Below are 22,564 nucleotides of genomic sequence, written 5' to 3' on the forward strand. Positions count from 1 at the left end.
AATGTTGGAGGGGATGCGGGAAAACTGGGACATTGATGCATTGTGGGTGGAATTGTGAACAAATCTAACCATTCTGGAGAGCAATCTGGAATTATGCCCAAAAAGTTATCAAACTGTGCATATCCTTTGATCCAGCAGCGCTCTATTACTGGGCTTATACCCTAAAGAGATACTAAAGAAGGGAAAGGGACCTGTATGTGCCAAAATGTTTGTGGCAGCCCTATTGTAGTGGCTAGAAACTGGAAATTGAATGGATGCCCATCAATTGGAGAATGGTTGGGTAAATGGTGGTATATGAATGTTATGGAATATTATTGTTCTATAAAAAATGATCAGCAGGATAAATACAGAGAGGCTTGGAAAGGCTTACATGGACTGATGCTAAGTGAAATGAGCAGAACCAGGAGATCATTATACACTTCAACAACAATACTGTATGAGGATGTATCCTGATGGAAGTGGATCTCTTCCACAAAGAGAAGATCTAATTCAGTTCCAATTGATCAATGATGGACAGAATCAGCTACACCCAGATAAGGAACACTAGGAAATGAGTGCAAACTGTTTGCATTTTTGTTTTTCTTCCCGGGTTATTTCTACCTTCTGAATCCAATTCTTCCTGTACAACAAGAGAACTGTACGGTTCTGCAAACATATATTGCATCTAGGATATACTGTGACATATTTAACATGTAAAAGACTGCTTGCCATCTAGGGGAGGGGGTGAAGGGAGGGAAGGAAAAAGACAGAACAGAAGTGAGTGCAAGGGATAATGTAAAAAATTACCCATGCATATGTACTGTCAATAAAAAGTTATAATTAAAAAAAAAAGTGAACCAAGTAATGTGATTATCTCCCACTTATCATGTATACATCTTGTTTGTACATAATTCGAACATAATACATAGGAAATTGTTTGCATGTTGCCTCCTCTCATCAGAAGGGAGCTCATTGAGAACAGGGACTATTTTTGCCTTTCTTTTTATCCCCAGCGCTTAGCAGTGCTTGTAAACATAGTAAGGACTTAATAAAAGCTCATTGAATTAACTTAATTGCCCTGTGGCAATTTATGAGGGTTAACTACACATGAATAAAGCGCATCCTTGATCAGAGGTGTGTATTAGTAGAAAAGGAAGACAGCTTTCACAAGCAGTATTAATAAGGAGCACAGTGGATAGAAGGCTGGACCCGAAGGATTCTGCTCCAGATCTGTATTGGTTGTATAACCCTAGGCAAGTCACTACACTGCTGTGCCTCAGTTTCCTCATTTGTAAAATGGGGATAATAGCATCTACCTCTCAGGGTAGTTGTGAGGCTCAAACGATATGATTTGTACAGAGTTTTGGAAATCTTTCAGTACTACACAAATTCCAGTTGTTAATAACAATAACCCCTTTAGTTACTATTCCTAATTATTCGTCCCTTCTCGGGTCCTGGGGCTGGGAGTTTCACGGGCATAGGGCACTTGAAGATAGCACTTTGTCCGGTGGGTGCCTCTGGCTCGCGGCGGCTCCGCGGGGTCTCCCAGTCCGCTAAGCCACGCTGGCCTTCCCCTACCGCGGCACAAGGGCACCTAAGAGGACAACATTCTCAAGGTGCTCGGACGCCGTATCTCCGGAAGTTCCCGCGCTCGGTCGGCTAACGGAGCTGGGCGGGGCGGGGCGGAGCTTCCGAGAGTCCCGCCCCTTACTCGCTGCTGGGCAGCTGCGAGCCGGGACCCGGAATCGGAATCGGAACCGGGACCCGGAGTCGAGGCCGCAGCCTTAGTCAGGTTCCGGAACCGAGTCCAAGACCCGAATCGGAGGCCGGCGCAGAGCCGGCCGCATGGGGCCGCGCGTGCTGCTAGTGCGCATGGGCCGGCTGCCGTACGCCGAAGCGCTGGCCCTGCAGGAGCGCTGGCTGCGGCGGCTGCAGACGGCGCAGGGACCGGGCGCCGAGGCGGGCGCGCTGCTGCTCGGGGAGCCCGCGGGGCCAGTCTACACGGCCGGCCTGCGGGGCGGGCTGCAGCCCGACGAGGAGACGCGGCTGCGGGCGCTGGGTGCCGACGTGCGGCGCACGGGCCGCGGCGGCCTTGCCACCTTCCACGGGCCCGGCCAGCTCCTGGCCCACCCCGTGCTGGACCTGCGGCCCCTGGGCCTCCGGCTCCGGACGCACGTGGCGGCGTTGGAGTCCTGTGCTGTGGGCTTGTGTCGCCGCTTGGGCCTCCCGGACGCCCACGCGCGGCCCGCGCCCTACACCGGCGTCTGGCTGGACGAGCGCAAGATCTGTGCCATCGGTGGGTGCGCGGGGAGGAGGAGCGTTGTGTGGGTGATGAGGAGGAACGCCCCCCAATCTTCATTTTTACATGGAAGAAAATGAGGCCTGGGTGGTGTTTTTACACCATCTGGGGATAGTAGAACCTAGGGACCTTAGAGGTCCATTGGGGATGCCCTGGGGTGGCTGATAGACAGGGGGCAAGGCCAGGGACCTTTAGGGGGCAGCTGAGCCCTGAGGCATCGCCTGGGGAGAACATGCAAAAGTGAGCCGAGAACCGGGTAACTAAAACTAAAACCTCCTTCCTGATCTCCATTGTGAGGACTTAATTCTCACTTTAATTTATTGCAGCTTGACTTACTGGATAGAGAGAGAGCTGGCCTTCAAAGCAGAAAGACCTGTTTCCAGGTCCCCGTGGTCCTGGGGCAGCTAGGTGGCGAAGTGCATAGAATGCCAGCCCTGAAATCAGGCAGAGCTGAGTTCAAATTCGGCTTCAGGCACTTATTTTAGCTGTGTGACTTTGAACAGGTCACTTAATCTTGTTTGCCTCAGTTTTCCTCATCTGTCAAATGAGCTGGAGAAGGAAATGACAAATCACTCTGGTATCTTTGCCAAGAAAACTCCAAATGCAGTCTTAGAAAGTCAGAAACTGAGCAACTAAAGAACAACTAAGGTGACACATAACTGGCTTTGCTCTAGTTTCAGAGCAGCTTTGGGCATTAATAAGGACGAGTTTTCTCATCTGGGAGTTTCCTAAAGCAATGAAAATCAATCCCTAGCTTCATCCTCATAATTTTGTAGATACCGGTGGCTGAGATTTAAGGGACATGGACAGATCATAAGTGTCTTGGAAGCAAATTTGAACCTGATTTCTTTTAAAAAAATTTTTTTAAAAATTAAAAAAAAAAAAGAAATTGGTTTATGAATCATGTTGGGAAAGAAAATCAGAGTAAATGAGAAAAATAGAAGAAAAAAAAAAGAAATGAACATATCGTATATTAATTTATATTCAATCTCCATATTTCTTTCTCTGGTAGCAGATGACATTTTCTGGCCAAAGTCTATTGAGATTGCTTTGGATCACTGAATTACTGAGAAGAACTAAGTCTTTCATAATTGATCAATGTATTCCTGGTTCTGCTTGTTTTGCTCAGCATCAGTTCATGTAAATTTTTCTTGACCTTTCTAAAATCAACTTGTTCATTTTTATATAGCAATCATAATCCATTATCCCCCATACCACAACTTATTTAGCCATTTCCCAATCGATGGGCATCTACTCATTTTCCAATTCTTTGCTACCACAAAGAGAGCTGCTACAAACATTTTTGCACATGTGTGAACCCAGTTTTTCAAGTCCATCACTCCATCTACCTTGCTACAAGGCAGGATTTGGGAGCTCCTTGAGTATGTAGAGTAAGGGAAATAGTTGCAAACCATTTTTTTGTAAGTATATCTTGTCACATATTCCCCCAGAACTGATAATATATAAAAGGGATTGCTTCCTCAGGAAAGCCCCCTAATGACCAATTAGCCTATGGTACATTTGAACTATAAAACTAACATTATTGTCAAGAGCACATATTATTGAGTCAAAACCTGGATACTAGCCCATATTTTATCATTGGAAAGTCAGATTCTCTGAACCTCAGTTTTCACTGAAATGGATAGACCATATTTGAAATAAGATATATTCTACCCTCTCCCATAAGAGTTGGGGATTAAGATAGAGTAACAGCCATAAATTTAACTCCCTTCATCTTGGAGACCCAGAGAGCCATAAAAAAATCTTAGAACATAGGTGTCAGATCTGGAAATACCACACAAAACTCAATTTCACAGGGATGCTACATCTATGATTAGCTTCCTACTATCTGGGAGAGAAAGATGGATCACTGTTCTCTTACCTCCTGATATACACATACCTAAAGCTGGGAGGGTTTACCAACAGGCAGGATAATAGAACTGAATAGACCAGGTAACAACAAAATTTAATAGAGATCAATATAAAGTCCTGTGCTTAAGTTCAAGAAATCAATTGCAAAAATACAAGATGAGCAAAGAGTGGCTGAGGAGCAGTTCATATGAAGAAAACTTGAGAGTTTTCATAGTCTTCGAGCCTAATAAGAGCAAAGAGATATGTCAGTCTAAAGGACCATATGAATAGAGATGTGGTGTCCAGGATGAGGGACACAATCAATGATCATTCTGCTATCTTCCATCCTGATCACATTCTAAATGGAGTATTTTTTGTTGCTATTTCTTGGCATTACATTTTACAAATTCTGAAGCAGGGTGATCAGAAAGGAGCTAGAGACCATGCCATTCAAGGATTGGTTGAAGGAACTATGGGTGAACCTTGCAAAAAGAAAGGAGAGAGTCCCCATGTGAATAAAGAATTACACTTTTTCTGTTTGTTCTCAGAGTGCACATCCAATGGCAATGAGCTTAAGTTGAGGAAGGGCAGATTTCTGCTTAAACCAAGGACAATCTTCCTAAAAACTAGAGCTGTCTAAAATGGAATAAATTACTTTAGGAGGTAGTGAATTTCCTGTCATTGGAAAGCTGAATCATCAGTTGTGGAGAAGCTGATGAGAGCATTTCTACATTGGCTAAAGTGTTACACTAGAACCCTAATGAAGCTTGGATTCTCTAATTTCAGGAGTCCGATGTGGAAGGCATATCACATCCCATGGTCTGGCTCTGAACTGCTGCACAGATCTGGCGTGGTTTGAACACATTGTACCCTGTGGCCTTGCTGGAATGGGAGTCACCTCTCTCAGTGAAGAACTCCAGAGGCAGATCACTGTGGAAGAGGCCATGGAGCCCTTTCTGGAAGCCTTTGAAGAAGCCTTCCAATGCACGTTGACATTGCATGAAGAGAATAGTGACTGACAGAGCTTTCCCAAGGGACCAGCCCCAGGAACCCAGCATCAATCAAACTCTTGGCCAGCCTGAGAAATGGTCTGGGAATGGACAAAGATTCTATGTAATGAATATTGGACGTGGGAGTCAGAAGGTCAAGATTCAGATCTGAGCACTGATACTTAACCAATCATTGTCTTAGACAAGTCACTTTTTCCCTTTGGATCTTAGTTTCTCCATGGGTAAAATGGGGGAATGTCATATTTGCACTATCTACCTCACAAGACTGTTGTGAGGAAAGAGTTTAATTTTAGGGAAAGGAATTGAGAGATGGTTTCATATCCCTGTTCTGACCCAGTGGACATGTCTATGGACTAGATGCTTCATCTTGAGCTTTCATTCTCTTGAATGAGGTAATAACAGTTGTACTACCTACCTCACCAGATAATTATGAAGAAAGTGCTTTGTAAGTCTTAAAGGATATAAAATGAGATTTTATATATATATATATATATTCAAAATCTAAAAGTGAGAGATTTTTATTTAACGACCTCATAGTGGTATATGTCATACTAATAAGGGAAGACAGACCAGAAAGAGTGGGTAACCCTCATATTCACCCAGGGTCAAGACACCTGGTAGGAAGATAGTGCATTACAGAGAGAAACATTTAGTAAGTGGCTCTTAATTTATTAGAATAATGGGAAGAGATCTTGGAAGTCAAATAGTCCTTTTACAGATGGGAAAAATTAAGCCCAAATAGATTACAGGATTTTTCCAAGGCTACTGGGAAATCTAGAATTTAGTAGTATTTCACCTGACTTCCAATTCAGAGATATGTCTTTTCTGTTTCTTAACACCAACTTCAAATTTCCAACACAGTTGAATACTGAGCCTTGCTAAGTAAGTATTTGTTGGCTGAATGATTGTGGGTGAACTTCAGTCATATCCCCTGGGCCATATCTTCTATCTAAATAGCTAGTACCATTCCCCTATCTCATAGAGCTGCTTATCATATTATAGCATCGTGACTGCATAGCCAAGAAACTGTTTTCATCGAATCCTGAACTTGTGAAGGCCTTTAAAAGTCATCTGATCCTATTCTCAAATCCAGGACTATTCAGGAATGCTCATAATAATCCTTCATAGGTTTGGTATCTGTCTTAACTGACCATTTAGTTTCTTTAACACAATAATTCTCCTATAAAATGAAGAGTTTAGATCTTTAAAATTTACTCCAGCCCCTGATCTTTGTTCTTTAATAACACTTCTAACACTCTGTGGTCTGTGCTCTAAAGACTATTCTTCACAAAGTCCAGGGTGTGGTGACTGAGTTCATTGGTTCAGGAATTCACTTTTACCAGGTAAGCATAAAGACCATTGAGTAACAAGTAATTCAAATGAAAGTCATGATTTAAGAAGTATTTGGGAAAGAGAATTGACCTGGGGAGTCAGGAAAACAGCCCAAGAGCTGTATAGTATGACTCAGGACATACTATAACTTAACCCCTCAGTCCCCTCTAAGACTATAATTTGTCGATCAGTTGTTGATCGTAACTGTTAGAGGGGATTTCCTCAAGAGTTCCCTATGTCTGTCAATCAGTTGCTGATCTTAATTGGCAGAGTTTCTTCCTTGAGACTTCCTTTTTATGTCAATTATCAAGACTTTAGTAAACATCTATTTTGTGTCAGGGTCTGTTGTCTATTATCAGAAAACAAGTCCTGTCCTCCTCACTTAAAAAAAAAAAAAGCATTGATCTATTATTCAGAAGACCCAGGCTCAGCTACAATACCTACTAGCAATTCAAACACTCTACACAAGTCATATTACCTCTTAGTTGACTCATTTGCAAACTGAGGGTTACATGCTGCACTTTCCACCTTAATTGTTGTCCTTTGTTCTCAAAAGGATCAGAATGGCATCACTATGTAAGAACCAAGTTAGGGTGTCTTGACTGGCTGGTCAGACTGATATGAGCTCGGAATGCTCTGTCCCTATGAACATTTGGGGTGACTTCCCTAACTTTGCACATCTCACATTTCTGAGCCTAATTCAATTCTGCTTTGCTCATAGAGTACAGCACCTTCTCTGATGAGGACATGCTATGCTGAGTGGGCCTGTGTCAATATCTTCCATGTCTTACAATCAGTTTTAAAGTTTTTAAGAGACACTTTGAGAGGGTCCTTCTATTATTTTTTTCTGACCACCTTGTGAACGCTTGCCCTATGAGAGCTCTCCATAAAACTGACTTTTGGGCAAGCAAACATTTGGCATTCATACAATGTAGCCAGCCCTTCGAAGTTGTACTGTTTGCAGTGAAGTCTGAGTGCTTGCAAGTTTAGTTAGAAAAAGGACCTCAATATTTTACCTTACCAGGTAATCTTCAAATCTTCATAAGCCATCAATTGGAAGAGATTCCATTTCCCGCATTGTGCTCCTATACTGTCCAGGTTTCTCATGTATACAACAATGAAATCAGCACAATGGCTCTGGAGACCTTCAGTTTGGTAGTCAATCTAATCCCCCTTTCCCACACTTTACTTTGGAAGTTCCCAAACACTGAGTTAGCTCTGGTATTGTGTATATCAATTTCCTGATCAATGTGGACATCCCTGGAAAGTATACTATCAACGTAAGTGAGCTTACCCGTGGCATTCAGGACTCTCCTTTTGCTGTAACCTGTAATTCCACATACGGACGGTGTGGTGCTGGCCTAGTTGAAGGAAATGGCCAAGGATTAAGGAAAGATTAGAAGCAATAAAAACATGAGATAGCATGTAACTAAGTGCCCAATATCTCCGAGAGACGGTAAATCCTGGAATCACAAGGTTTCTGAGCTGTTTGAGAGGCTGTGCTTCCTTAGATATGATTTTTCATCTTTATAGACCAGTATAGTCTAAAGAGAGCTTTCATAGAAACCATCCTGTGACGGAACAAAAAAGAAGTTCAGAGAGCTTCAGAGACTGTATGATCATCAGCTGTAGAAGGGGAAGGAGTCCTAAGAAATCTCATTTCAATCTCATTCACTTTTCATCCTGCACAAGGCCAGGGAAGAAAGAGAACCTTGTAGTTGGAACCTGAAAGACTATATATCTGGGCTACCCATACCTTAACATTCTCCTCTGCCCAACCTAGCACATTACTCCTAATTATCTTCTATTCCCTTTTTATATTTTCTCTCAACTCATGTAATATAGAATGTATGTGTGTATATGTATATGTGTGTGTGTGTGTGTGTGTATAATACGCACACACACACACACACAGCCCTAGTGTCAGCCATCATCCCCAAAGAACATAAGCTGTTTGAGGGCACACATTTTTTGTTTTTGTAGCTTTAACACTTAAACTGATACAAAATAGTTACTTAATAGATAATTGTTATAAATTATTAATAAATAGTGGAATAAAGCATATCCCACTACCATATTCCCAATAAGTGACCTTTTAAGCTGGAAGATCTTGGTAATGGGAAACTTACTATCTCTTGAAAGATACTGAGGCAGCTGGATGATACAGTGGGTAGAAGGATTGGACCTGAAGCCAGAAAGATCTGGGTTCAAATTCTGCCTCAGATACATTTTAGCTGTGTGACTCTAGATAAGCCTCTTAAACCTTCAAAATGTAAAGTGGGGATAATAATCTAGGCAATTAAGTCACTCAGTGGATTGAGCATGGGACCTGGACAGTGGAAGACCAAAAGTCAAATTTGGCCTCAGATACTAGCTGTGTGACCCTGGGCAAGTCACTTAACCTGTGTTTATATGTTTAATACATTGGAGAAGGAATTGGCCCACCACTCCAGTTTTCCAAGAAATTTTGTGGACAACATTAGCATTCATAATCTATGAGGTCATGTAGAATCAGCCACAGTGAAAGACAATGACAGAGCTGTGAGAATCCATTGAGATAATATATAAAGAGTGCTTTGCAAAGTTGAAAGTATGGTAAATGCTAAATATTGTTATTATTATATGTGGGAACTCAAGACTTAGGTCCCATCCAGTGCAAGAATCTTCTTGACCTGCTGCTGCCCCATGAAAAAGGATCTTCTAATCTTTAACACTTGGAGTAAGGGGCTTACTAACTCCCAAAGCAACCTGTTTCACTGTGGAATACTATGACATGTTGAAACTCCTTATATCGAGACAAAATGTGCCTCACACCGCCACCTCTCAAAAAGAAATCAGAGATAATTAATCAACCCACCTGTACTTATCTAATACCCATATTTGTGCCAGGCACTGTGCCTAAGTCCTGGAAATACAAAGACAATAGAGAAAACTCCAAAACCTTGAAGGGAGGGGAGAAGGGCAAGGGGAGAAACAACAAAAACCTTGTGGGTTCTTACATGAAATAGGAGAAGAATCTTTTTCTCCCCATTTGTCCCCCCAATAAAAGTTGCAGTAAAATATTCAACCATTTCTTATTCCAAACATAGTCACAAATTCCTAATCTAAAAGGGAGGTAGCCCTTGCCCTTGGAACAAAATATGTGATTCAATCAGTGGAAACTGCTAGATACCAGAGGACTTTCAAAAGCGGCCGTACCACTTGCACTTGGATTAAGTGACCCCAAGGTCCTTTACTGCCCTAAGTCTATAAACCAACTTAGGTCATGCTGAGTAGATGGTCCCTCAGGATAAGGTCAGAAGTTGTCAGCACAAAATAGTCAATAACTATAGAACTATAGCCATCTAGTATTTGACAAGCCCAAAGACCCCAACTGTGGGGATAAGAATTCAGTGTTTGACAAAAACTGTTGGGAAAATTGGAAATTAGTATGGCAGAAACTAGGCACTAACCCACACATAACATCCTATACCAAGATAAGGTCAAAATGGGTTCATGATCTATGCATAAAGAATGAGATTATAAATAAATTAGGAGAACATAGGATAGTTTACCTCTCAGATCTGTGGAGGAAGAAGGAATTTGTGACCAAAGAAGAACTCAAGATCATTATTGATCATAAAATAGAAAATTTTGATTATATCAAGTTAAAAAGCTTTTGTACAAACAAAATTAATTCAGATAAGATTAGAAAGGAAGCAATAAACTGAGAAAACATCTTTAAAATAAAAGGTTCTGATAAAACCTCATTTCCAAAATATATAGAGAATTGACTCAAATTTATAAGAAATCAAGCCCTTCTCCAATTGATAAGTGGTCAAAAGATATGAATAGACAATTTTCAGATGAAATTGAAACTATTCCTACTCATATGAAAGGGTGTTCCAAATCACTATTGATCAGAAAAATGCAAATTAAGACAACTCTGAGATACCATTAGTCATCTGTCAGATTGGCTAAGATGACAAGAAAAGATAATGACGAATGTTGGAGGGGATGTGGGGAAACTAGGACGTTGATGCATTGTTGGTGAACGAATCCAGCCATTCTGGAGAGCGATTTGGAACTATACTCAAAAAGTTATCAAACTGTGCACACCCTTTGATCCAGCAGTGTCTCTACTGGGCTTATATCCCAAAGAAATATTAAAGAAGGGAAAGGGACCTGTATGTGGAAAAGTGGCCAGAAACTGGAAACTGAGTGGATGCCCATCAATTGGAGAATGGCTGAGTGAATTGTGGTATATGAATATTATGGAATATTATTGTTCTATAAGAAATGACCAGCAGCATGAATACAGAGAGGCTTGGAGAGCCTTACATGAACTGATGCTGAGTGAAATGAGCAGAACCAGGAGATCATTATACACTTCAACAACAATACTATATGAGGATCAATTCTGACGAATGTGGCTATCTTCAACAATGAGAGGATCCAAATCAGTTCCAATTGACCAGTAATGAACAGAACCAGTTATACCTAGCGAAAGAACTCTTGCTTGCGTTTTTGTTTTTCTTCTCAGGTTATTTTTGCCTTCTTTCTAAATCCAATTTTTCTTGTGTATACAAATGTATAAATATATATACATATATTATATTTAACATATATTTTAATGTATTTTTTTAAGTTGTCAGTTATTTAAAATTTCCAGATTAGCCTGAGAGAGCTGATCTGAAGTAGGAGTTCTTACCCCTCTGCACTGAGAAATCTGGGCTAATGCCCTACTGGATAATCTTTCATTCCTATCAGCACCAATGTCAGTCCCCAGGCGCCCTGCTATCACTGGGAAGAATTATGGGAGGCTACATTCTTTTCCAAAAAGGAAATGTCCCCCAACAAAGATACCCAGATTAATGGCTCAGTTTCCAAACCTTTGTTGATTCTGGCAGGCTCCAGATTTGAGCTCCATTCACTAAATGACTTTTGTTGACTCACAGACCATTGTAGCTGAAAGGATTCTTTGAACACAGAACATGGTATGTTAAAGCTAGAAGGGACTTTAGGGTGGGGAATGTTTGACTAGTGAGCAGAAACCACCTAGTCACAGATTTTAAGTAAGTCAGAGATCTGAACTAAGAAGGAACCAACCCTATTATGTTTAAATTAAGAACTGGAGCATCATTTAAAAAGATCATTCCCACATGTAATGGTTAGAAAAAAGCATTGTCTGTGAAAACATGAATCCATTATTATTATAAACAGCATGGTATATGTCGATATGCATGTATATTATATTCTATGTGTAGGGATTGTATATGAAAATGAATTTATATACAACTTCAAATGCATGTTTGTGGATTATATATCCACATTATTTGCAGCTTGATTTATGTGTGTCTGTATATATAAATGAGAATAATCATAGAAGGGAATGAGTATTAAGCACCAACTATGTGCTAGGTTGTATGCTAAGCACTTAAAAATATCCCATTTCATCCTCATAGCAACTCTGAGAGGTAGGGACTATGATAATCTCCATTTGAGGGGAATTCCATGTTGAAGAAATTGAGACAAAGATTAAATGACTTGTCCAAGATGACACAGCTACTAATTGTCAGATCTAACTGACTCTAGGTCCTGTAAACCACCTGTAGTACCACTTAGCTGCTGCATATATACACATTCTTACATGTACATGTGTATAGATATATGTCTGCACAGTATATATATGTGTAGTACATGTATAAGCATACACATACATGTGTGTGTACCAAATACAAATTTAACTTAATAATATAAATAGTGCTTGTGACTACATACCTTTCTGAATTTCCCTCTACTTTTTTCTGTGTATTTCTCAAATGTTTCATTCATGCTTTTTTCTTTCTTATCCTTTGTTTTGTGTATTACTATAACTACCCCCATATATAACCATATACACACAAAATAAAGACACCCTTTGTAACAACTCTAGTGGAGCAAAACAAATGTGTGTTGTATCAGTAGTATCTGGAAAAGATATGTTTCGTTTTGCATCTATGGTCCATCACTTCTCCCCCATAAGTCTTCTGGAATCCAGACTGTTACTGCATTGATCAGATTTCTTACATCTTTCAAAAGTGCTTTCATTTACAGTATTGTAGTCATTGTGTAAAGAGTCCTGTTTCTTGATTCACTCTGTCATTTCATATGATAGTAACTCTTTCTACCAAGATGACTGCCCAAGTAGGAGTACCTACTTCCCACATATCTATCTATGCAACAAAATTCTGATAGTTCATAGCCATTGAATAATGATCAAGAAATTCAGTAGAAAAATATGGTATCTGACTTCTTCCATGTCAGAAATCCTGCAAAAGGGCAGCTAGAATCCCACAAGCAAAGTAAAAGGGTCTCTTCTAGCCAATTCAACCCCAAAGCAGGATGGCCTCCCAGACTGATTAAAACCTGTAGAACTTTGAATAGAGGATCCCCCTGAGAAAGCACTGGGGATACTCAGAAAGCCCACCACAGGGATGGGAAACCCTGGAGAATGACAATGGAAGGACAACAATCTGATTAGGACACCCAAAGCCCAGGAGCTCTGAGGTTCTTAACACTGTTCCAAGACTCCAAAGACAGCCCTGAGGATCCAATACTCTCAATCTAAAAGATTGGGCAAAGGAGGGGAATATAACCCTGGAAAGTGGAGTTAGGATGCAAATGTTAGGGTGAAGGTTGGCTACTCCACCTAGAAGTGCAGAAGAGCCTGGCCCCAGAACAAAAACCCCAATGCTAAAGCAAGAGAAATAAGTAAATCAAAGATAACACTGGTCAATATCAAAAACCATTGAAAATCTAGAGCTCTCCAGTAACAATAACTTACATTTCAAGATTTGCAAAGCTCTTCACATGTTATCTAAATCATCTCTTATAAGAAAACTCTATACGATAGATGCTATTATAATCTCCATTTACTAATCAGATTAAAATGGTCACTTAACTAGGAAGTATCTAAGGCAGTATTTGAATTCACAACTATCTGGACTCCAAATTTTGCATTTAATTTACCATGCCATCTAACTATCTTTAATTTGATTAACAGTATTATTTTACAGTTGAAAAAACTAAGGCCCAAAAAGGAGAGTAAGAGACATTTTTTTAAATGGGATTAATAGAACTATGAAAACAGGAAGAACTGGAAGGTAGAGATTGAAAGTAGGTGAGTGAGAAAGTAGAAAAATAGGAAGAATCAGAAGGAAGAAGTCAGATGGGAAAATGAGAGACTGAGCAGAAAAAGAGAGATATGAGAGATACAAATGGAATCATTAGAGAGAGATAAGAATTTTAAAAAATGAACATGAAAGATGGGCTAGTGAGAAAAAAGATCAATCTGGGTGAATGAGAGAGATGTGAAAGGCAGAGGTGAAAGGATGCAGCAAAGCAGCCAGGGTTAGAGTAAGAGCCAAGGCTGAAGAGAGAATGAGAAAGAAAAAGAGAAGGAAGAAAGAATCAGAGACAGGACTAGAGGTAGGGCAAGGAGAAAATGAAAGACAGAAGGAAGAGAGAGGGACATAGAAGCAGGAGAGTAAAAGAATCTGAGGAGGAGGAGAAGGAGAAGAAAGGGGAGACAGAGACAGATAGAGAGATAGAGACACAGAGACACACAGAGACACATAGAGACAGAGAGATGGAGGAATGATTGATACCAATAGACCAAATTCAAGATGGGGTTAGACTGGGTGAGAACAGAAAGATGAAAGGGCTATAGACTCCCACTGAATTGCAGTTAAAAATAAACAGAGTTGGCCCTGCTTGTTCTCATGAGTCATTTTTCACCTCCCAGGGAGAGCCAAGTTAAAGCCTCCAATCTCAGTGGCTCTTACTCGGGCATCACTTGCAATGGACCAACTGTCCTTCTAGTCCTATCACAAGTCCCACCTTTTCCAGGAAGACTTATCTGATCATTTCAACTCACACCCATTTCTTCCTCTTATCACATACCTTAGCCCTTGTACAAACATACCTTGAGGCATTTGATGCTATTAAGTTTTTATAAAATCTCAGCCTCATCTATCATAATCAGTTCCCCCTTTCAGAATGATCCATGTTTACATAACTCTTGTGACTTTCTTGCTGTTGTTCCTCATACATAATACTCCCATTTCCCATTTATACTGACTCATATGTCTTCACCTCTACCTCTTATAATTCTTTGTTTCTTTCCAAGCTCAGTTCCAGCTTCACTCTACATTTGACTAATTTGACTCAATGATTTTGTATTTATTTTGTATATTCTTTTCCATATATAAATATATAGACATTCATGTGTGTGTATACACACACACACATCTTGCTTTCCCCAGTGGAATGTAAGCAACTTGAGGCCAGAGACCAGTTTTTTGTCTTTCATATCTCCAACATCTAAGAGAGTGCCAGATACATCTTAGATACTTAATAAAAGCTTATTGATCTCTTTAATCTTAGTTTTACAAAGAGGAAGAAACTGAGGTTCAGAGAAGGCAAGTAAAACAGTAAACAAGAGCAGGGATTCACTCCCCAATCTTTTGTCAACATTTTACCCCTTCTATTATCCTTCCTCCATGGTGACGAAGTTGGTTGCAAAAACTAGATTGGTAGCAGATCTCATTGCCTTCCAATTTTAGTAGAAGATTCTAATCTTTTGCTGTGCCTTTTTGCTGTCCCTGATACCCAGCCTCCCATACCTCCAAGTGGCCTCAGATCATCTGTGCTAGTGAAGTAGAAATAAGAATGGAACTAGGACATGCTGGAGCCAGCTCAAATTATCTCGGCAGAGCCCATTGTTAAATTTTTCATGTATTTAAACCCCAGAATCTGCAAGTGCTACAAAGCAGGACTTGATTTATTATTTTATTAATTGTCTATACTTAACAAGGTAATGGAAAATGTTAATAACACAAATTAAATTTAAAAGTGTCTTGTTAAGAAAAGATAATGATGAATGTTGGAGGGAATGTGGGAAAACTAAGACATTGATACATTGTTGGTGGAGTTGTGAACGAATCCAACCATTCTAGAGAACAATTTGGAACTATGTTCAAAAAGTTATCAAATTGTGCATATCCTTTGATCCAGCAGTGTTACTACTGGGCTTATATCCCAAAGAGATCCTAAAGAAGGGAAAGGGACTCATATGTGAAAGAATGTTTGTGGCAGCCCTCTTTGTAGTGGCCAGAAACTGGAAACAGAGTGGATGCCCATCACTTGGAGAATGGCTGAGTAAATTGTGGTATATAAATGTCATGGAATGTTATTGTTCTGTAAGAAATGACCAGCAGGATGATTTCAGAGAGGCCTGGAGAGACTGACATGAACTGATGCTGAGTGAAATGAGCAGGGCCTCAGGAGATCATTATATACTTCAATGATACTGTATGAGGATCAGTTCTGATGGAAGTGGCCATCTCCAGCAACTCCAAATCAGTTCTAATTGATTGATCAGTGATGAACAGAACCAACTACATCCAGAGAAAGAACACTGGGAAATGAGTATGGACCACAACATAACATTTACACTCTGTTATTGTTTGCTTACATTTTTGTTTTTCTCCCCAGGTTATTTTTACCTTCTTTCTAAATCTGATTTTTCTTGTACAACAAGATAACTGCATAAATATGTTTACATATATTGTATTTAACATATACTTTAACATGTTTAACATGTATGGGACTGCCTGCCATCTAGGAGAGGGGATGGAGGGAAGGAGAGGGAAAGTTGGAACAGAAGTGTTTGCAAGGATCAATGTTGAAAAATTACCCATGCAGATGTTTTGTCAATAAAAAGCTATAATAATAAAAAGTGTCTTGCAAAAAAAAAAGTGTCTTGCATACCTTTTTTTGGGGGGCGGCATTAAACATTTACCAGCATACCCCTGTAGGAAAGTTGATTAATCCCACTACTCCCTTAAATGTCCACCATTACAGGACTTTGGATAATAGTGCCCAGTTAGTAAGAATTATGTATTAAAATAGAAAGATTCATCAATTTGAGATGTATTCCAATTCTCTTATTTAACCCAGAAAGGAAAAAGAAGCATAGAAAGACTAAGCGACGCCTAACATCACACAGCTAATAAATAGTAAAATCAGGATTTGAACTCAAGTTGGGTGACTTTAAATCAAGTACACTTTCCATTGTACTATGCCCTTTATCCCAATCAAGCTCCCACAACTTTCTGCCTTCTGTTTTTTCTCTGCTATTCACTTCTCAATCTATTACAACCCACTCCACCAACATTGTCTGCTATCCCATATTGCCAATAGACTTTTTTTTTCCAATTTCCAATTATCCTCCTCACTTCAGTCCTTCCCCCACTCATTGAGAAGGATTATTTCCACTTTATCAATGAGCTGTTTTTAAAGTTGTTATTTTATTTTTAATTTATGGAATAAAAAAAGCATTTCCATAATATAGTATAATAAAAAGATGATTATAAATGAAACTCCAAATCTTCCATACACAACTTGCTATTTCTTGCAAATATGCCACAAAGTTATCAGATAAATTTCTTTTTTCCCATTATTTCTTCCCTCCCCTGCCAGAGATGAGTAACCATTAGATACAGATAAACAGATATGTGTATATACATATATATACACAGATATATGTATGTATATATGTCTGTATATATATACATATATGTGTGTGTGTGTGTGTGTGTGAAATTATTCTATACATATTTCTATTTATCAGTTTTTTCTCTGGAGGCAGATAGCATTTTTCTTCCTATGTCCTTTATAGTTAATTTGGGTATTTATAATAGACAAAATAATTTATTTGCTCAAAGTCACTCTTAAATCAATAATACTATTACCATATACATTCTTTTGCTATTGCTCATCGTATTCTTCTTTATTTTATGTGAGTCTTTCCATGTTTTTCTAAAAATCATTGGGTTTATCATTTCCTATAGCTTAGTAGTATTCTATCACAATCGTTGCTGTGTCTAGTCACTTTTTTGTCAATGGGCTCTTTTTAAGAAAAAAAATTTTATGTCTTTTGTTTTTACATCACCTGCATTTTTCAATGGATCTCGCTTTTTTTCTTCCTCTTATAGAACTATGCCTTATAACAAAGAATAAAAAGAGGAAGGAATTAGGGGCAGCTAGATGGCGCAGTGGATAGAGCACTAGCCCTGAAGTCAGGAGGACCTGAGTTCAAATAGGTCTCAGACTTAAAACTTAACACTTCCTAGCTATGTGACCCTGGGCAAGTTGCTTAACCCCAGTTGCCTCAGAAAAAAAAAAAAAAAAAAGGAAGGGAAAAAAATCCAGGTCACCAAAACTAAAAACACCATAAAATATACACTTAAAGTCTGCATTATACCCATAGTTCCCTGCTAGCTAGTTGGCTCAGTGTGTAAAGCATGAGACTTGGAATCAGGAAAATATGAGTTCAAATCCTTCTTCAGACATTCACCAAATATGTAACTCTGGAAGCTCCCCTAATTTCTTTGTTTGTATCAATTTCCTCATCTATAAAATGAACATAATAATAGCACCTATGTCCCAGGGTTATTGCAAAAATAAAACAAGATGATAATTGTAAAGCACTATGAAAACCCCTAAGTCCCAGTTAATTGTTATTATCTCTGGAAGGTGCTGTTTTATGCCAGTGAACGCCTAATTACCAAATCCAATATCTTTTTTTAAAAACAAGTTTTCTTCAGTCAGCAAAAAAGCACTTTCTCTTCTTCCCACCCTACCTCTTACAAACACGTATAGTAAAGCATAATTTCCTCTTTGGTCATGTCCAAAAGAAGGTCTCGTTTGAAACTGAATCTTTAACTCTCTGTCCTGAGCAGCATGTTTCACAATTAGTCCTCTGAAATCTTATTTGGTCATCATGTTGATCAGAGTCACCAGGTCTTTCAATCCCAATATATTCTTGTCTAATAGACTTCATCCTTCTTGACTTCTCTGTACTTTTTGTCAGTTCTAAATGTTCTTTACATTACTCTTACCTTTCCAAACAGCTCTTCCATGTGTCCTCCTCCAAGGCTGACTATTCCTTTCCCATCTAAGATCATCTGTGATTGGTCATGTCCTAATCCCTGGTCATAGATGTATCCCAGGAAGTTGTAGGCTTTCTTATTTTTCCTGCTTCTTTTCTACTAAGAATGGCATCACCTCCTACTTATTCAATTTTTGCAGATGAGTGCCAGATAATACCATACAAATGTTCCCATACACAAGTCAAACATGTCTAAAACTGAACTGAACCCCAGATATGCTCCTCCTCCATACTTCCCTGTTTCCATTGAGGGCAACACCTACTTTCCAGTAACTCAAGATCACAATGGAAATTGTCATCTTTGACTCTTCCCATTTCTTTACCCACCCCCACATTCAGTTGTCAGGGTTTTATCGAGTTTCCCTCCATAAAAATTCCGTATCTATTCTCTTTTCTGTATTCACTCAGCTATCACTCTAGAGTAGATCCTCTTTATTTCTTTTCTGGGTAATTTTAAAAGGCTCCTAGCCAATCTCCTAGCTTTTATTATCTATTCTTTGTAACCCTCAAGCTCCCAATCAAAAATATCTCCTACTTCCAACATCATAGCATTTAGTTTTTGCTTTATGCTCTCATTATAGTCTTGTCTTTCCAATAATTATTTAGCTAGTGTAAGCTTTAAGGTTTGTAAAGCACTTTATTTATATTTCATTTGATCCTCACAATCTTCCAGCTGAGAGAAATTAAGCAGTTTGCCTAGCATCACATAGCTAGTGTCTGAGGCAGCATTAGAATTCCGGCCTTCCTGACTCCAAGTCCAGTGCTCTGTATTCTATGCTATTCTAGCAACTGCTCTATGATTCATTCCATGCTCCTTCCCTCATCTCTCAACACTTCCAGACCATTAGCTCTAGGAAGGCAGGTGCTGTGTCACATCTAAACTTTGGGTCCTAAACTCTGCACCAGGTAGCCACTTAATTTGGTTGTTGAATGGATGAATGAAGCAGATTTGCAAACAATCCTGAACTATTTTGAAGGGGGGGAGGGTGAGGTGTTAGCATTGCGCCTATTTATAAATCATCCCTCTTTATGATTGTAGGTTCCTTCAAAGATAGAAAATGGGTCTTCCCTCAGTGTCTCCACAGGAATCTCCTCCTTCCTTACCTCATCTAGCACAGGGATGGCCACATCATGGTGTTCTATGAAAGGTTGCTGGACTGAGTTGAAATGTCTAGTAGAAGATGGAAAAAGTCAGGAATTGGAGATGAAAAAAAAAAGGTTCATTTTGGATTGCTCAGGAAGGCAAACAATCAACCAGATTCACTACAAAAACTAAAGGAATAGGGAATGAAAAACCCAAAGGAAGGGGCAAATGACCCTACGCTTCTCCACCTGAAAATGAGTGACAATTTAATGATGATGATGATCTGTCTGGCTATAAAGGAAGAAACAGATAGAAGAAGAAAGCAATACTAGGTACACTGTATAATGTAAAAATAATTATTGGTTGATTTAAATTAACCATATTTTCCCTTTGGATTAGGGGTTTCCTAAGGGCAGAGAACTTTTCCCCCTCAAACAAAAGGATCAGAGAGGCTGAGGATTCAGTGTTCTGCCCAGGACAGGACTTTGCCCAGACTTTCTCAGTCCATTCTTTCCGACTGGGTTTCTTTCTCTGCTTAGTTTCTCTCCCTGGATCTTGGTGATTAAGATCTATAAAGTATTAAGTATTAGGAAAAGGATATTTCTAAGCCTGTTCTTAATGACATGAAAAAGGCATGTTCCTGAGTGAACCATGGAGGCATCGAAGGTTTTCTCATTATCAACACTTGACAATTTCTACCAGGCAAATGATAAAGCTTCTCACTCCTGCCTGCCTCCAGCTTCCTGACCCAGTCTCCGGAGGATCCCCTAGATATCCCAGACGCCCCAGTCCCTGGAGCCAAGCCGAATGAAAGGGAGAATAACTTTCAACCTCTAAGAAGTTATTTCGAGCAAGATTTTGATCTAGTTGACCCTCATCTCCAATCAGTATAGTGGAAAATTATAGCTGAGATCCTTCTTTGGATACAAAACATAGAATGTCAGAGCTGGAAAGGACTTTAGGGATCATCTAATCCAATCACTTCATTATTATATAAATGGAGAAACTGGAATTTGCCCAAGGTCAAAGATAGAACCAGGATAGGACTCAAGTCTACCGACTTTTGATTCAGAACCTTGCCCACTATCCCATCACCTTGGTCTGGAAATCAGGTTTGGGACAGCAGGAGGTGCTTGTGTTAGATTTCAAGAAGAATTCTTGAATAAAAAAGATTGTCAGGTACTGGAGTGGGGGAAGCTAAGAAACCTAATATAATTTGAGGCTTCATTAAGGAAAGCATAGAGGGATTTAGTAGCCACTTGGCAACTCATCACCTAGTGCTAATGAACATTTTTTATCTTCTTTAAAAAAAAAAAAAAAAAGGTATAACAGAACAAAGGAAGTAGATTTAGGTCAGTGGAAACAGTGATTTTGAGTCAGAGCCTGGTTCTAAATTCAAACTTTGCCACTTACTAGTTGTGTAGTGGACAGATTACTTCCCTGGACTTCGGTTTATTTTTGGCAATCTGTGAAATATTGTAGATGGACTAGATATTTGAGGCCTCTTTCAGCTGCAAATCTTCAATCCTATGTTAGTCACACCTTGTCTGCCCTGATCAGAACACATCTGGAGTATTGCGTGGAGGAATTGTGTCTGGGGGCACACTTTGCCACATTGACAAGCTGGGAGTGTGTCCAGAAGGAAGTGAATGGATTGTGAGGAGACATGGGGCCATGCCATAAAAGGACAGGAATGAGGATATTTATCCTAGAAAAGAGAAGATTTAGGAGAAACATGATAGCTTTCTTCAAGTATTTGAAGACTCATGGAGGAAAGGGATCAGACTTGTTTTGTTTGGCCCCAAAGGCCAGAAATAGGAGACATGAGTGAAGGGTGCAAAGGCAGATTTAGCTGGATGTAAGAAAGATCAAGTATAATGGGCTGCTTTGGGAAGTAGTGGAGTCCCCAGGAAAGGAGAGCTTCCAGAAGAGATTGGAGGCTTTATCAGGGATGATATAAAGTGGAATCCTGACTACTTGCTATGCAAGGGGGGTGGAGAGAAAGGGAGCAAGCTTTTATTAAGTGTCTCCAATATGTCAGGCATTATACCAAGCACTTTACATGTTTTTCCTCATTTGGTACTCTCAACAGCCCTGGGATTAACCCCATATTTTTTCACCTGAGGAAATGGAAGCAAATAGGGTTAAATGACTTGTCTAGGGTCACACAGCTAAAAAGTGTTTGAGGCTGGATTTGAATACAGGTATTCCATACCTCCAAATCTAGGGTTTCATTTACTCTGCCACAGCTATCTCAAGTACCTATAAGTTGGATTAAATGATCTCTGAGGTCCCTTGCAGCCCCAGAACGCTGAGTCTAAAGGGAAACAAGTATTTATTTTAAAAAGTACTGTGCTAAGCACTTTGCAATTATTTCATCTGATGCTTACAATAACCTCTTGAGGTGAGTGTTATTATTATCCTTATTTTACATTTGAAGGAACTGAGACACTCAGAGGTTAAATGACTTGCCCAGGATCACAGGCTAGTAAGTATCTGAGAGCAAACCTAAGATTCAATGGCTGCCTTCCTGAAAGAGTTATGATCTCCTGACTCTCCTAGACTTTCTCAACAATGTGCCAGAGACCTCTACACTCTAGAAGCTCACTCCACCCTTGTACTTCACATAAGTACCCCTCTCCCCTGTTGCCTCTCCCTCTGATTAGCTGTTCTTCCAGAACCTTTATTGTAAGGTTTTTATTGTAAAACTGCTTAGCATAATGCCTTGCATGAAGTAGCCACTATACTAATGTTAAGTAGCATTATTACTGTGATATTAGTATTATTTCAAGGAGGAGGCCTAGGACACATAACTTTCCTGGACACATAACTAACTCCCAGACTTTCTCTACGATACCTCCACACCAAATACCTTCACTTCTCCACCGCCTCCCCTTTTTTCAACTCCTTTAATGTATTATCTTCCCTTCACCCCCTTAGAATTGAGCTCCCTGAAGTCAAGGACTACTTGATTTCTCTCTGCTCTATTTGTATTTTACTTAGTCCAGTACCTGGCATTTAGTAAACTATTAATG

The 22,564-nt window shown here is 39.6% G+C and overlaps 1 protein-coding gene across 1 annotated transcript; it reads left to right on the forward strand.

The window, feature by feature from the left end:
* Window positions 1-1,736: 1,736 nt before the first annotated feature.
* LIPT2 (lipoyl(octanoyl) transferase 2) lies at window positions 1,737-6,810 on the forward strand. Its single transcript, XM_051987119.1, has 2 exons — window positions 1,737-2,275; window positions 4,916-6,810. Exons 1-2 carry the CDS (start codon window positions 1,825-1,827, stop codon window positions 5,146-5,148), a joined length of 684 nt encoding a protein of 227 aa, XP_051843079.1. The 5' UTR covers window positions 1,737-1,824; the 3' UTR covers window positions 5,149-6,810.
* The last annotated feature ends 15,754 nt before the right edge of the window (window positions 6,811-22,564 follow it).

Source organism: Antechinus flavipes, chromosome 3 (genome assembly GCF_016432865.1).
Source record: "Antechinus flavipes isolate AdamAnt ecotype Samford, QLD, Australia chromosome 3, AdamAnt_v2, whole genome shotgun sequence".
NCBI classification, from domain to species: Eukaryota; Metazoa; Chordata; class Mammalia; order Dasyuromorphia; family Dasyuridae; genus Antechinus; species Antechinus flavipes.

Excerpts from the sequence above, each read along its gene's own strand:
- LIPT2 (XM_051987119.1), top strand. The coding sequence starts at position 1,825 with ATGGGGCCGCGCGTGCTGCTAGTGCGCATGGGCCGGCTGCCGTACGCC. Across the intron at positions 2,276-4,915 it reads GCGCAAGATCTGTGCCATCG|GAGTCCGATGTGGAAGGCAT; the intron begins GTGGGTGCGCGG and ends CTCTAATTTCAG.